The sequence below is a fragment of the Phaseolus vulgaris genome, chromosome 3 (assembly GCF_000499845.2).
Source record: "Phaseolus vulgaris cultivar G19833 chromosome 3, P. vulgaris v2.0, whole genome shotgun sequence".
Lineage (NCBI taxonomy): Eukaryota > Viridiplantae > Streptophyta > Magnoliopsida > Fabales > Fabaceae > Phaseolus > Phaseolus vulgaris.
This window is the reverse complement of record NC_023757.2, coordinates 49,280,896-49,294,697: the sequence shown is the minus strand read 5'-3', so window position 1 is coordinate 49,294,697 and position 13,802 is coordinate 49,280,896. Positions and strand designations below refer to the sequence as shown.

The 13,802-nt window shown below is 33.5% G+C and overlaps 2 protein-coding genes across 4 annotated transcripts; one reads left to right on the top strand and one right to left on the bottom strand.

Moving 5' to 3' along the window:
- Window positions 1–561: 561 nt before the first annotated feature.
- LOC137808391 (uncharacterized) lies at window positions 562–4,231 on the bottom strand. Of its 3 annotated transcripts, none has more exons than XR_011080704.1 (9): window positions 4,026–4,231; window positions 3,829–3,900; window positions 3,657–3,731; window positions 2,655–2,738; window positions 1,948–2,017; window positions 1,763–1,854; window positions 1,476–1,568; window positions 1,279–1,359; window positions 562–908 (listed from the first exon to the last, which is right to left on the bottom strand). XR_011080704.1 is itself a non-coding variant. In XM_068609469.1 (9 exons), exons 1-9 carry the CDS (start codon window positions 4,050–4,052, stop codon window positions 837–839), a joined length of 615 nt encoding a protein of 204 aa, XP_068465570.1. In that variant the 5' UTR covers window positions 4,053–4,231; the 3' UTR covers window positions 562–836. The 3 variants fall into 3 exon arrangements, 1 of the variants encoding a protein (XP_068465570.1); XR_011080703.1 differs by having other exon boundaries at window positions 1,279–1,415; window positions 1,527–1,568; XM_068609469.1 differs by having other exon boundaries at window positions 1,527–1,568.
- A 2,138-nt stretch (window positions 4,232–6,369) lies between these two features.
- Window positions 6,370–13,755, top strand: LOC137808388 (uncharacterized). Its single transcript, XM_068609465.1, has 15 exons — window positions 6,370–6,909; window positions 7,473–7,652; window positions 7,775–7,832; window positions 8,569–8,619; window positions 8,818–8,900; window positions 9,449–9,536; window positions 11,146–11,187; window positions 11,283–11,357; window positions 11,445–11,513; window positions 12,005–12,120; window positions 12,275–12,387; window positions 12,607–12,686; window positions 12,850–12,970; window positions 13,164–13,230; window positions 13,355–13,755. Exons 1-15 carry the CDS (start codon window positions 6,488–6,490, stop codon window positions 13,485–13,487), a joined length of 1,698 nt encoding a protein of 565 aa, XP_068465566.1. The 5' UTR covers window positions 6,370–6,487; the 3' UTR covers window positions 13,488–13,755.
- Window positions 13,756–13,802: the final 47 nt, after the last annotated feature.

The following is a 13,802-nucleotide window of genomic DNA, read 5'->3' as shown; positions in this document are numbered from 1 at the left end:
ATATTCTTAGTTTAATATAAAATTATTTCTTAGAAGTGTTGATTTTTTTCTCATATGTTCTATTTTGTAGGTGCTGAACTTGGAAGCCATGGATAAATCTGGGCACTAAAAAATAGTTTGTTGTAGTGAATACACTGATGAGGATCTGCTTGAGGGATTTGATTGGTTGTATGCTTGACTAATGATTGCTATGTCATATTGTTCATGAAATGAGTCAAACAAAAAAGAACCTTCATAAACCGAACATGCCATCTTTAAAAGGCAATGACCACTGCATCAAAGAGGTGATGAAAATTAACTTAGGAAGTAAAAGAAATATAATTCTTGAGTCTGACATAAATCATCAACAAACTCATAAAAAATCAAAATATATCACTCTTCTTATAATAGGAGACTTCAACTGACTTTTAACTCTAATAAAATCTTTTCCAGATTCTCACCATGCTCACGAAGGAATTAACATTATTCGTAAAATTACTCATGTGAAAGTGAAAATTTCAGAGAATCTTTTAAATTACAAAACTACGCTGTTGATATTCAATCTCGGCCTGGAAAATGCAATTCAAAGAATGTAATTTGGAATGCATTCATTGGTATGAAGAATATGTAATCCAAAAGAGTGGATTGTTGATAAAATCCCGGGAGACTGAGCATTAAAGTTAAATAACAAGTATCTTTAGCTCGCCATAAATAATCAGTTAGTCTGGGGCATTCTTTTTAATGTTTTGACTAACAAGAATCTGTCAAACAAAACTTTTGAATGTAATTGCAGTAATATTCGCTGTCAGCCAGCGCACCGTATCCCTTGGAATATATTTGTAGCGTTGTTGGGACAGCTATTGAGCTTCCAATAAGAGTTTCTCTGTAAGAGCTTTGGAAAGTCCCATCACTGTATCAGTTGAGCCAACCTACCACAAGCATAACAGTCATTTTGTTAAAGAAAAAAATAAGAGGGACAAATCCACATTTACATCTGACCATTGTTAACATTTAAAAGACGCTCATCTAGAAAATTATCTCAATTGGCAAAGATGTGGAGAAAATGAGTGATAACTATAGATGCAAATATTTGCTTATTGTGGATATGAAAGAACTCCCCAAATAATGGCAACAAAAGATCACAGTGCCTTGATATTTATGGCCAAGAAAAAAGGTATAGAAAGTAGTGCTTATCATAAGTAGATTTGAAGCCAACAGTTCCATAAGGATCTTGTTTTAATGTGCATGCATATGCTTCTTCTGAGAGTGAGTATGTTGTTGAGAAGCACGATAACTTACTACTGCATCCACAAAGGGTAATGTCAATGGATGTTCCAGCATCAAACCTCCAGCAACGTTGAATGTAATTCCTTCGTCAATCTGAGAAGCTCCCATCAAATAAGAAAACTCATAGTATTCAGGTTGACTAGAATTTCCTGAAAGAAAGTTTCAGAAGATCATATGTTTTGAGAAACTAGTTAAAGTACTCTTTTCACCTTCATACTAATTCAGTGCAAGGGTGAAAAGTGTACTTCTAAAATGTTTACCAGACTATCAATGACCTCATCTGGAATTTCAAGGAAGTAAACCTGCCACAATAGTCACAAATGTTAGCCAAGTTATCAGCCCAGAGAAACATTGAATTAATCAATAAAATATGTCAATGAAAACAATGCAGCCTGGTTGGCAGATAAAAGAAGACTTGAGCCAGATGGGGTAAGGCGAACGTTCAAAACGGTGGTAAGACTTATTCATACAAAGAAGGCAATTTATTTTCTCGTACCTCTGCACTATCCCATCCCCCAACACGTTTTCCAGTTGCAAGGTTAGTTACTACAACAGATCCTACCACTGCTGCATGACTACCAGAGTATCCTGCAAATATTCGAATTTGTGAATGTTGCTGTTAAATCTGTCATTAACTGCGACAACAAAAGAAGGGAACTAAATCTGTCAATAACCACAAACCTTTGATGAATTCACGTGCTTCTTTTTCACTTGTGGGTTTTTCCCTGATGATTCCTTGATACACCACAACCTGCAAAATATTTGCAACAACACAAACAGTTTTACAACAGTCTTATTTTTTAACAAAACAAAAATCAGTACAAGGTGACTGGCTATATAGGATTCAGATTGTAACTTAAAGTTTAACCAAGGACATATAGTGTGAAACAGAAAATATGGTGATCCCAAACACAAAAAAGTGTACATGAAAAAACTGTCTAAGCCAAATCTATAGCTTGATTTTGCATTAAAATGGCATTTGCATCAAACAAGGTTAATACACGTAAAGGTAGAACTGAGTTTAATTTATTTTCTCTGTAGGTTCATAAATAACTAATCTGATTCATTATGAAAGTGAAAGGAAACTCAAGGCTTGGGAACATATTCCAATAAGCTTCTCTATGGAGGATTCCTTATCATTCTCCTAGATGTAACTTCTTTCCATTCTTTCAACTTAAAAATTATTTTATAAATATTAAGTTAGTTATATGATTGTAAACTGCAACAAGAATGTGAGCTGATTGGACAGCTATATCCGTAAAGATAAGTTTGCGGAGACCAGAACAGAGATAGAGTAGTACAGATATTATCCGCAAAAGGAAAACTAAAGTCATGCATTTGTTATCGATAATATATAGTTGAAACAAACAATAGTTAATACAGAATACCGTGTCTGCAGTAATTAATAGTGTTGTAGAATCATCTTCCTCCAATCGACCTCCAGCTGGGAGCCTTTGCACAATAGCATCAGCCTAATAAGAATATCAAGGTTAGAGTACTAAACGCACCTTGGAAGAATCAATAGATGATGAGGTTTTCAAATTGCTCTATACTTTCCATTATTTTATTTATTTAGCTTTTTTAGAAGCAGTTTCTGGATGGGTACATGACAGCCTGAAATCCTTCTGCATATTCAGTCACCACGATCAAATACAAAGACCTTAAATAAGTTTTGCATTCTTCTAAAATAAATATTACCAGAAATTAAGCAAAGATAAAAAATTGTTATGTTACTACCGGCTCTCATGCTTTACGGTGTCCTTTGTTTATGGAGATTAAAATTCAGAATAAACTGTTGCAGAAGAAGTTAAGGAAGATGCTAGAGTGCAACTCATCTACGTTTTCACCCCAAATAATTCAGTCACTTGTGTATCATGAAATTATCTGAAATAAATTTTCCACCCGCTAACAACAAACTACTAGAGAAAATCAAAATCATATCATCCCACACCATCTCGAATCCTCACCACCCTTTTTTCCACCTTCTCATTTTTTCTCATCAACCAAGTGAACTCTGAGCATTTACATAAAACACCAGTATTCTTGGATCTTTAAGTATCATGGATATAATATAATACTCAATAATCATCCACCAGCCACTGGCTACCTATAACTGCCGAATGCACTAGCACTACATTACTATAGAGATAGAGACTCTAATGAAGACTAATTTATCAACAAAAGAAATCGGTTATATCGCTTTAGAAAGTAAAGAGACAACTGTGGTGAAGGATTTCACAAAGTGAAACAAGAACTGAAAACTTTCATACAAACTCAGACCTATTCTTGGGGTGTAATTCTTATCCTACAGCCCGCCAAGAGGAAGTGATTGTTAGATTTGCATCCACTAATTAAACAATAAGAAGAAGAAGAACCCAAAAAAATCATACCTTTGCCTCAGCTAATACCATTACCAAATCTTCTGGCTTTTCCCTCCGAATACTTTTCTCATCAATGTCAGCAGTCTAAATTGCAAGCCAAGCCAAGCCAAACTCTTTCAATCTTCCATCACACTAATGAACTACGGTTAAACAATTGAAGCAAATACATCACAACACATACCATTATTGTGAACTCGTATCCCATCTCAGAAAGAATCTCTCGACGAGCATTGGAAGAAGAGCCCAGAATTATCTATTGAAAGATAACAAAATCACAGATTACATCAATTGCTTAATCAAAGAGGAAATGGGCCATTTATACAGAGTTGGGCAGGTACAGACATCATTTGAAACGTGTAAAGAGGAAACGGGCCAAACCTTGAAGGGTGGGTTTTCTGTAGGCATTTGGACGAACGCGTGATTTTGAAGCTCTTACCTGCACTTCCACCACATTCCAGAACTGCTTCCCAAACAACAGAAGGCTACAAAAACTACGATAAAAGGGTAATGGATATCAAAACGCTATGTCTCACATTGCTTCGCATCACCCATTAGATTCCGATGATTTTAAAAGGAATCTTTTTTATGGGTATGTTTGATAATAATCTAAATATAGACAAAAATTGGATACTAGGAAATATATTATTATTTTGGAAATAACAAAGTAAACTATAAGTTTTTTTAGGAAATTATTTTAAAATGTTAATATGAATAGTCATATAAAGTATACCTACTTATTAGAACAAGATTAGTAGTATATTAATTAATCAATTATCAATTAAACTCTTTTAATTATTTATCACTAATAATATATCTTAATTTCTTATAAAATTATATTTTTTAACTTATTTATCGAAGAATTAAAACCTATATATATGACAATATAATAAAAAGTAGTTATTTATTATTTAACACTTTAATATATTTTTTCTTTTTTATATATAGAAGTTACTAATTTATTATCGAAAAATCTTTTATAGGTGGACTTATCTGCGATACTCAACAAATAACTTGAATTTCAAATTCGGAAGGTCTAACTCAAATCTTTTAAGGTATTATTTTTTCACCTTAGACGAACAACGTTCTTTCCAGTAAGAACATGTAACACCATCATGGAAATTGATAAAAAAATTTCAAACCACCAATTTTATGCTTCTTACTATAATAGAACTTCTATCTCGCCTTCATCCAATCTTGAAATGGACTCCTTGTTAGTGAATATCCTTAAAACACATTAAAAATCTTCTCATAAAATTTAAGAAACTATCCATAATAAGATAACCAACATGTAACAACAACAAGTGGAGGGGAATCACCAGGTTTGGGAACAACTTCAAGAACAATTACCGGTGAAGTTTGATAAAGACTTGAAACTCATGGACAACCAATACCAAACTAAGTTGCAGGTTATGCATGATCAACTTGTAATCTTCATTTGGGGGCGACAAATACAAAAATTTGAGAATGATCAACAAAGTAGAACTCTCTAGTATACAAAACATGTTACTAAATAGGACATCCATGTAAAAAAAAAATGTATAAAGGTTAACAAATGACAAACTATATAAGTTCATTTTCAAAGGCATATTACTAAGGTACGAATGTTGAAACAACATACCAAGAACTATACACAAAGGATATATGTTGTTTATAATCAAATATTTTGCTCATAATGTATACACGAAAGACAAATTAGATACATAAAACTACTAAAACAACATAAAAAAAATCTAGAAGGACCATGAAAAGAATAATCAAAATAAAGAAAACTAATGAATTTTAATATAAGGGAGGCAAAAGATTTAAAATGTTTCATACAAAATGACAAAACCTTCTAGTATGTCATATCATAGGACAACATGTCACACAATATTACACAAAGTACTCACCCATTACTCAATATTTTAATATTAAACATTGGTGACGTGAACCTCTCTTCGAAAATAATTAATTGAACTAAGGTGTTTATCATTTAATAATAGAAATAAAACAAAATAACTAATTATACAATATCTAATTGCATTTTATTCTAATATCCCCTTAAGTTGGAGAATAAATGACGATTCTCAACTTGCTGATGAAATGATTGAAGGACAGTAATAGGAAGAGTCTTTGTAAATATGTCAATTATTTAATGCTCGGTGTTAACAAGATAAATTGACTATCAATATCTAAATGTTTAGATATCTCATTATGAGAAGAGTAAAAAATAAGATGCTTAACAATTTTATTAATACAAATAAACATATTTATATTAATTGAAATTTCAAATTCTTTTAGTATCGTTATAGTGAACTACTTCTAAATCATTTCAACAATTATATAAATAATAATTATTTAATTATCGTTACAAGTATTTATTATAGTTGTATATGTAGATTTAATTATAATTATCCTTAAGATCGTATTATCTCTATCATTTAATTAAAATAGCTTGTCTCTTTTTTACTAAATTATTAGTTTTATTACAAAATTAAATTAAGTTTTATCCAATCCAATTTATTATGTTTTGAATTGCATTGATTTTCTTTTTTAAGTTTATTTACAAATGTTAAAATAAATAGATAAATCATCTAACATTATATCTTATGCAAAGCTCTTAGTCTCTCAAAATGACTAAAAGGAACTTTACTATTTTGTATTGATTTTATATTGTTTTAATTCAAACTTTATTTTATTGATTAATATAATTGTAAAAATACTGAAAGTCCGTATCTTTTATAATTCATAAACCCTATTAATTCATAAACCCACACAGACGAACCCAGTAACCCCGATGCAACAATAATATTAAAACGATGCCACTTTCATAATTAACACAAAACCCAAACAATAACACGATGTGGCGAAGGAGCTTCAGCAGCAGCACCCCCACCGCCACCGCCACTCTCAAGGGCAAGAAATGGGACGCGCTGATAATCGGCGGTGGCCACAACGGCCTCACAGCGGCGGCTTACCTCGCGCGCGGAGGCCTGTCAGTGGCAGTCCTGGAGCGCCGCCACGTGATCGGAGGCGCCGCCGTGACAGAGGAGCTTATTCCGGGGTTCAAGTTTTCGCGGTGCAGTTACCTCCAAAGCCTTTTGAGACCGTCCGTTATAAAGGAGCTGGAGTTGGGGAAGCACGGCTTGAAGCTTCTGAAGCGCAATCCGTCGTCATTCACGCCCTGCCTCGACGGACGCTACCTTCTATTAGGACCCGATAAGCAGCTCAACCACTCTGAGATATCCAAATTCTCGCTCGCAGATGCTGAGGCTTATCCAAGGTCTCTCTGTTTTCTTCCACTCTGCTGCATTATTCTACTCTATATCAGGCAAAATAACTCTCATTCTTATGGACAAAACCTAGATACAGTTTCTTACATGCTGTCTAGTACTGTTTTAATATAAATAATTGGAGTTTCACTCCAACAACCTATGTTCACACGAATTACCAAAGTCAAACTTCAGTTCTGATTGACGTTTGGTGTTGTTCCAAAATCAGAATTGAATTTCACATCCATAACCTATGTCAAAAGCCTTACCAAAGTCAAACTTTAATTCTGACATCACCAAAACTACTTAAGAAATTGCACCTTATTCGCTCTTTAAATGTTCCAACAGCTTTGAATAGATAACCAGAAAAGTTTAAAATGTTATTTGTTTATCAAACAGTAATGCAACTTGCTCAAATATGTGTTAGTATTCTTCATTCAATTTGTTCATTGACCTCTGTAAAGATGTGTATTTGATGACCTTATAGTCGACCTGCATTGACTGTATGTTCATGATTTGATAAGATTTCCTGCTTTCGTTTTTATTTTCTTAATTCTTTGTTTTAATCTTTTAGATACGAGAGTCAGCTTGAGAACTTCTGTAAGTTCATGGATCTAGTGCTGGATTCGCCTCCACCTGAATCTGTGCAGCATAAATTGTCTATTAATGAAAAGTTGAAGAATAAAATACAGAATTCAGTATTTTGGGCGAGTTGTCTGCGGCATGTGTCTTCCATGGGACAAAAGGATATGGTGTGAGTCTGTTTATCCAATAGGAATTTGTTTTTATAACCAATGATTTGGGGATGTCTTGAATAGCAAAACTGTAATGAGTACACGATAGCAACTAAGTTGACACTGTTTATTTATTTCGCAGGGACTTCATGGACCTTCTGTTGTCCCCAGCTTCTAAAGTGTTGAATAACTGGTTTGAGGTATTTTTATGGTTTTATTTACTTTTCACTTAGATCTTCAACTTCACATTGACTGTATGTCTTGAAAATTATGATATATCTTCTTAGTTCTTTGATGATATTCTTTTGTTTGTGTTAATCTCATGTCTCAGAAGTTTGTTGTACTTCCTTTTATTATTTTTTATTTTTTATATAAACATCTTTTCAAAAGGCTAGTTCAAGTGTTCAACTTGAGACTGGGCTGCATGTCTGATCATGGAATAAATATTGCATATAATCTTAATCTTTTTTTTTCTTTCGTGATATTTTCCATCTCATACCATACATTTCTCAATATACTAATATGATGATATCTACATTTTTGGTTCACGGTGTTAAGATCCCATTCCGGCTCAATATATGACCAACACAGCCCTTTCCTTGGGGAGGGGATCCTTCATCCTTGGGCTAACTTTTGAGGTTTAGTTAGTCAGGCTTAGTTCATTCTTAATTCTGGTAAGGTTTTAGAGTCTATCTTAGTTCTAATGTTGGGCTACTTGTTAATGTCTAGCCTTCCAAACTTCATTCTCTAGATGTCTTACCTTGGGTGTGAGGGGGTTGACTTGAGCAACCTTTCCTCGTGAGATAGTTTGAGGTTCAACCCAAAATTATCTCCCAAAATCAATTACATTGCTAATAAATCTTGTAAATAAGATTGCAATTTCTATATATTATTTCTCTTAATGGTGTAATGTCTTGTATGGCATTATTTCTGCAGGCAGATGTTCTGAAGGCAACCCTTGCAACTGATGCTGTGATAGGCAGTACGGTAAGAGCAGTTATCTTTACAGTAAAAAATTGCACCAAAATAGAAAACATTTTCAAGATAAAAATATTCTTAATCCTTCTTGAGAGACAGACTTGAAATTTCAATTACAACTATCACAGAATTCTCTCTGATAAAAAATAGCCTAGTCAATGTTTCATCTTTCACAGCATACATAGTATTTCTAAATCTGTAATGCAGGCCAGTGTCCACACCCCAGGAAGTGGCTATGTTCTGCTACATCATGTGATGGGAGAAACTGATGGGGAACGTGGGATTTGGTCGTATGTATTTCTCTTGCTAGTTTATATCTTTCTAGTGCATAGTCAGAATGAAATATTGTTCTTTGACAAAATATTTTTAATATGCTGGAATGATCTGAAATTAAGTTTACTAGTACTTTTCTTTGCATCTTACCCAAAACATTTAGAGGAAGGAGTCCATAGACAGTTTTTTTCTCCATTTCATACTTAAACATGATAGGTTTACCAAGTACGTTCTTTTATATTTCAAGTATTATACATTACTGCCTTTTGTCCAAAGATGGAGATTATGTTTTGCTTTAACCTCTTTGATTCTGTGTTTAAATTTTCTTTCATACATGTATTATACATAGAAAAACAGGCATAAATATAAACATGAGTAGACAAATTTGTCAAAAGAAAAATGTCACTACCAATTTTATCTCAAAATGATATTCTTAAGTAACATTCCTGAATAATTATTTCTTAATTATAGTTGAGACATAAACTGTTAATTAGCTACCCATTCTCTATAACTTCGTATTGTTCATACAAGCGAGTAAATAGCATGCTATTTATTTCATATATAGATATGTTGAAGGTGGAATGGGCTCAATATCCAAGGCTATTGGTAATGCTGCTATTGAAGCTGGAGCGCATGTTGTAACCAATGCTGAGGTATGCCATCAAGAATCTCTATTAACTTTTAAATTGGCTTCCTCCATAGTAAGCACAGCAACAATTCTCACATTCTAAGCAGATTCTGATAGGTTTGTGTCCTTATTCCATTGAATTTTTAAATACAACCAGAAAATAATATAATTTAGTCAAGATCCGAGTTAGTTGAAGTCATGAAACTAGAGGCCACAGGCAGGTCGGGGTATCAAAATATTTAAGTTTGATCTCGGATAAATTTCTAATTAGAAATTGAAGTAACTAGACAAGAAAAGCTGACCATAATCATTGACCTAATTGTAGATTGTTCAAATGTGAGCAAGAATAGAAACTCCTGGGTATCTCAATACTCAACAGTACCTTCTGGTTTTACAGAGGCCTTCTCGAGACAGAAGAGGGGAAGGGTATTTTCCTTTTTTAAAAATCATTTTTCCCATAAGTTGCAAGCTAAAAAGTTTTTGTCAATTGTATGAGGAATAGGGTCAACAAGAGTAATAAATAATGAACAATTTTTTATAAAATAAGAATCTTATTATGACAACGAGAAGAAGAATATGGAGGGAAAGGATGATAAAATAACTAATTTGTGCGTTATTTGAGCAAAAAATAGTTAGTTAAGAAAGATAATTGCCATTATTTAATTTATTAATCTCATTTAAAAATTAAAGATTTTTTTCTATTGGTTGGTCTTGGTATCAAGAAAGAAAAATGATCATTAGAAATAGAATCTCAGTCAAATGAAGGGTACTTTGGGGATGATATTAGTAAGTATAGTGAAATTAGTTATGATTTGCTTATATTGTGATGTCATCCATGCTATTTTTTTTCTTAGATTTGTGTTCAAAGGAGTATTTGTTCGCGAATAACTATAAAACTTATGTTATGTTTTTAATATTCTAATTTTATTATTTAATGAGCCCGTAATCATCTACTTTCAACTAATTTTACACCATTCCTTAAATTTTCTGCTGTTCAAGTTCGAATCTACTTTTTCATATATCCTTGATATTAGTTAAATTAAAATTTACACTTTATTAAACATTTTGTATATATAATTATAATTTATTTTACTATTTTATTTAAGTTTTTAGATTATTAATATTTTATCTGGTACAAAAAATTAGTCTATTAAAGTGTTGGTCCACCTAGGCAGAATCTTGTGAGCAAGTTCTCCTTTTTTATCCCAACTAACTTCCTCCTTCTTTGCCATCAAAATCTTCCCAATGAAGGCAAACTTGGAATTCAAATTGTTTTTACTTCCCAAGTTATGATTGCTGGTGTGGGCTGGTCTTAATCTTGTCGTTTTCAACATTAGCTCCAATGAAGTTTTTGAAGTTCAGATTCCTTAATGGAAGCAAGTACATTCTTTGTCTCTACCTTTTCTTTTTTTAATCTACCTGCTGATTGTTGAAAATACCTTATTATCTAATTAAATTTCTTCTAATCCAAATTGAAAATATCAACTTGTGATATCGTAGAAAGATAATTTTTGTTTCACAGGGAAAAAAGGAAGGAGAATTAATATTTTGTTTCTAACCTCTGCCCCTCCTCTCCCTTTTCTTTCTTATTTCTCCTGGGCTCTAACCAGCTGCGATATTCTGTATTATTGTAGGTGTCTCGGTTGTTGATTGAAAATTCTAGCACTGTCTGTGGGGTTAGTGTTGTTCGTGATATTGAATTTGCTCAATCAAGTGGATTTTTAATACTGGATCTTAGCAATTAAATTTTGAAGATATGGCTTACATATAGGTGACTCTGGCTGATGGTACTGAAGTGCATTCTTCAATTGTTTTGTCCAATGCAACTCCATATAAAACTTTCATGGTAAGTTCTCAAACTAGCTGCATATACTAACTTCTTCTGTGTACCTATACTTGACATTAATTTATAGAATCTGCTAATATGAACCAGGAATTAGTGCCTGACGATGTACTCCCCAATGATTTTGTCCGTGCCATTAAGCACTCTGACTACAGTTCTGTAAGTTAACTATTGTTTCTCAGTTGATATTTATTTTTAACACCCTCAATCTGTACTGTGTTACGGAACTAGAATAATAGGTAAGATTAAAATATATGTACCGTTTATATTTGATTGCTAGCGAAGAATGCCTGGAATTCATGAATGGAATAATCACATTTCCTATAGAAACTTCAAATCTACATCAGATGACAAACCTGGGGTAATTATGGCCAGAAAAAAGAGAGAACAAGATTGGGATAGTTTTATAAACAATATGAATCAGTGAGACTGCCTCTTTCATCAAGTATGATTAATTGCTATGCTAGTCATTAACATTTGACAGAGTGCAACGATCATCTAGACCTGGCAAGGACAGATTTTGATTTGGTGTTATGGATTTTATTTTCTTTTCCAACTAATCATTGGTACTCAGTACAGAATTTGGTGAAGTTCTCAGTAATTCGTCATTAATTGACATTCTTTTATTTTGAAAATATCTACTGAAACAGGCCACTACAAAAATAAATGTAGCTGTTGATAAATTGCCTGAATTTCGCTGTTGCAAGTTGGATCATCCTCATGCTGGTCCACAGCACGTCGGCACAATTCATATAGGTTCAGAAAGGTGCCTTAAAATTGAATCTTAGTTCATCTTTTGTGGATTCAGATCATGCTGTCTAATCAAGATATACATTTGCTTTAACATTATTCAATATGGATGGTTGCAACTTATTTCTTAAAACATGACAGTTTTCTTTGCCCTGTTAATATCTGTTTAGCATGGAGGAGATTCACTCCGCTTGTCAAGATGCAGCAAGTGGAACACCATCGAGAAGACCGGTTATTGAGATGACAATTCCCTCCGTACTGGACAAAACTATTTCTCCACCTGGTACTTGAAACTGTGTTTAAGGATCCTACTATGTTTATTTTACTGGAGGAAGTTTTATTACTTTGCTTTAAAGTATTTGCCTCATTATGATGATTTGTTGGCACTGTTGAACTGACTTTGTTTTGCCTTTAGCTTCCATTGAATTTCACCAGTAGACTAGAACTGGAACGGTTACTTTTGTTGATAACATCTAGCTTATGAAATGTGCTCTCTTCACAGGTAAGCATGTAATCAACCTGTTTGTGCAGTACACACCCTACAAACCATTGGATGGTGACTGGCAAGATCACAAATACAGAGTTAGTTTGTTTTGGATTTCTAGTTACATTGATTGTTTTTCCTTATGTTATGCATTTCTGTGCATGAATTTGTTTTGCTCCACCTTGGTCTTGCACTTGTGAGTGCTGGCGGCTGCATAATGCCAAAACTACTTGTTAAATATTTTATGTTGAATCTATTCAGGAATCGTTTGCACAAAAATGCTTCACGTTGATTGATGAATATGCTCCTGGCTTCAGCACATCAGTCATCGGTTATGACATGCTGACTCCACCAGACCTTGAAAGGGTAATCGGTTTGACAGGTAATTTAGCCATATTCACCCAAACAAAAACATATGCAGTTGATATTTTAAGTGCAAGTCAAAGAGCTTTTTCTAGGTCACAAAAGAGATATCCAGGAGAATGCATAAATGAAACAAAGCTTCCCCAATCCCTCGAACTGGAAAGAATTTGTATATTGTGACAGTTAACACTTTGAACTGTTCTTCTGGGCAGGAGGGAATATATTCCATGGGGCTATGGGGTTGGATTCCCTTTTCCTCATGCGACCTGCAAAGGGGTGGTAAGCTAAATTATGCTGGTTTGGAATATAATCTGGTTCTGTTTTTTTGACGTATAACGGATTATAACCATACTGTTCCAACTACTTGTAATTACGTGAATATTTTCGTTGATTTGGGACTAAGGTCAAACTACAAGACTCCGCTTCAAGGGTTATACTTGTGCGGAAGTGGAGCACATCCTGGTGGTGGAGTTATGGGAGCACCTGGACGTAACGCTGCTCGTTTAGCTCTTCAAGATATTAGAGAAAGAACTTAAGGGGTGATAGTGATACTCAATTATGGCTCGTCCACATTGTTACTTCTGCAAACTGGCTTGGAAAAGGATGGCTCTTCCGTTGGAATTATATGCAGTAACTACTGCAAAGTTTGCAACGCATTAGATATAAGAATGAAGACAATTATTTATCAAATTGGATGAACTGCATAACAACGATGCAGAAGCTATAACATGGATTTCAGAAAACTAGAACTTGTGATTCTTTAAGATGATTTTTGACATCTGTTTCAATGCATTGATTCCAGTATCTTGACACGGTTGATAAAGAATTTAATTTGTGTAGGAAAGTATTTA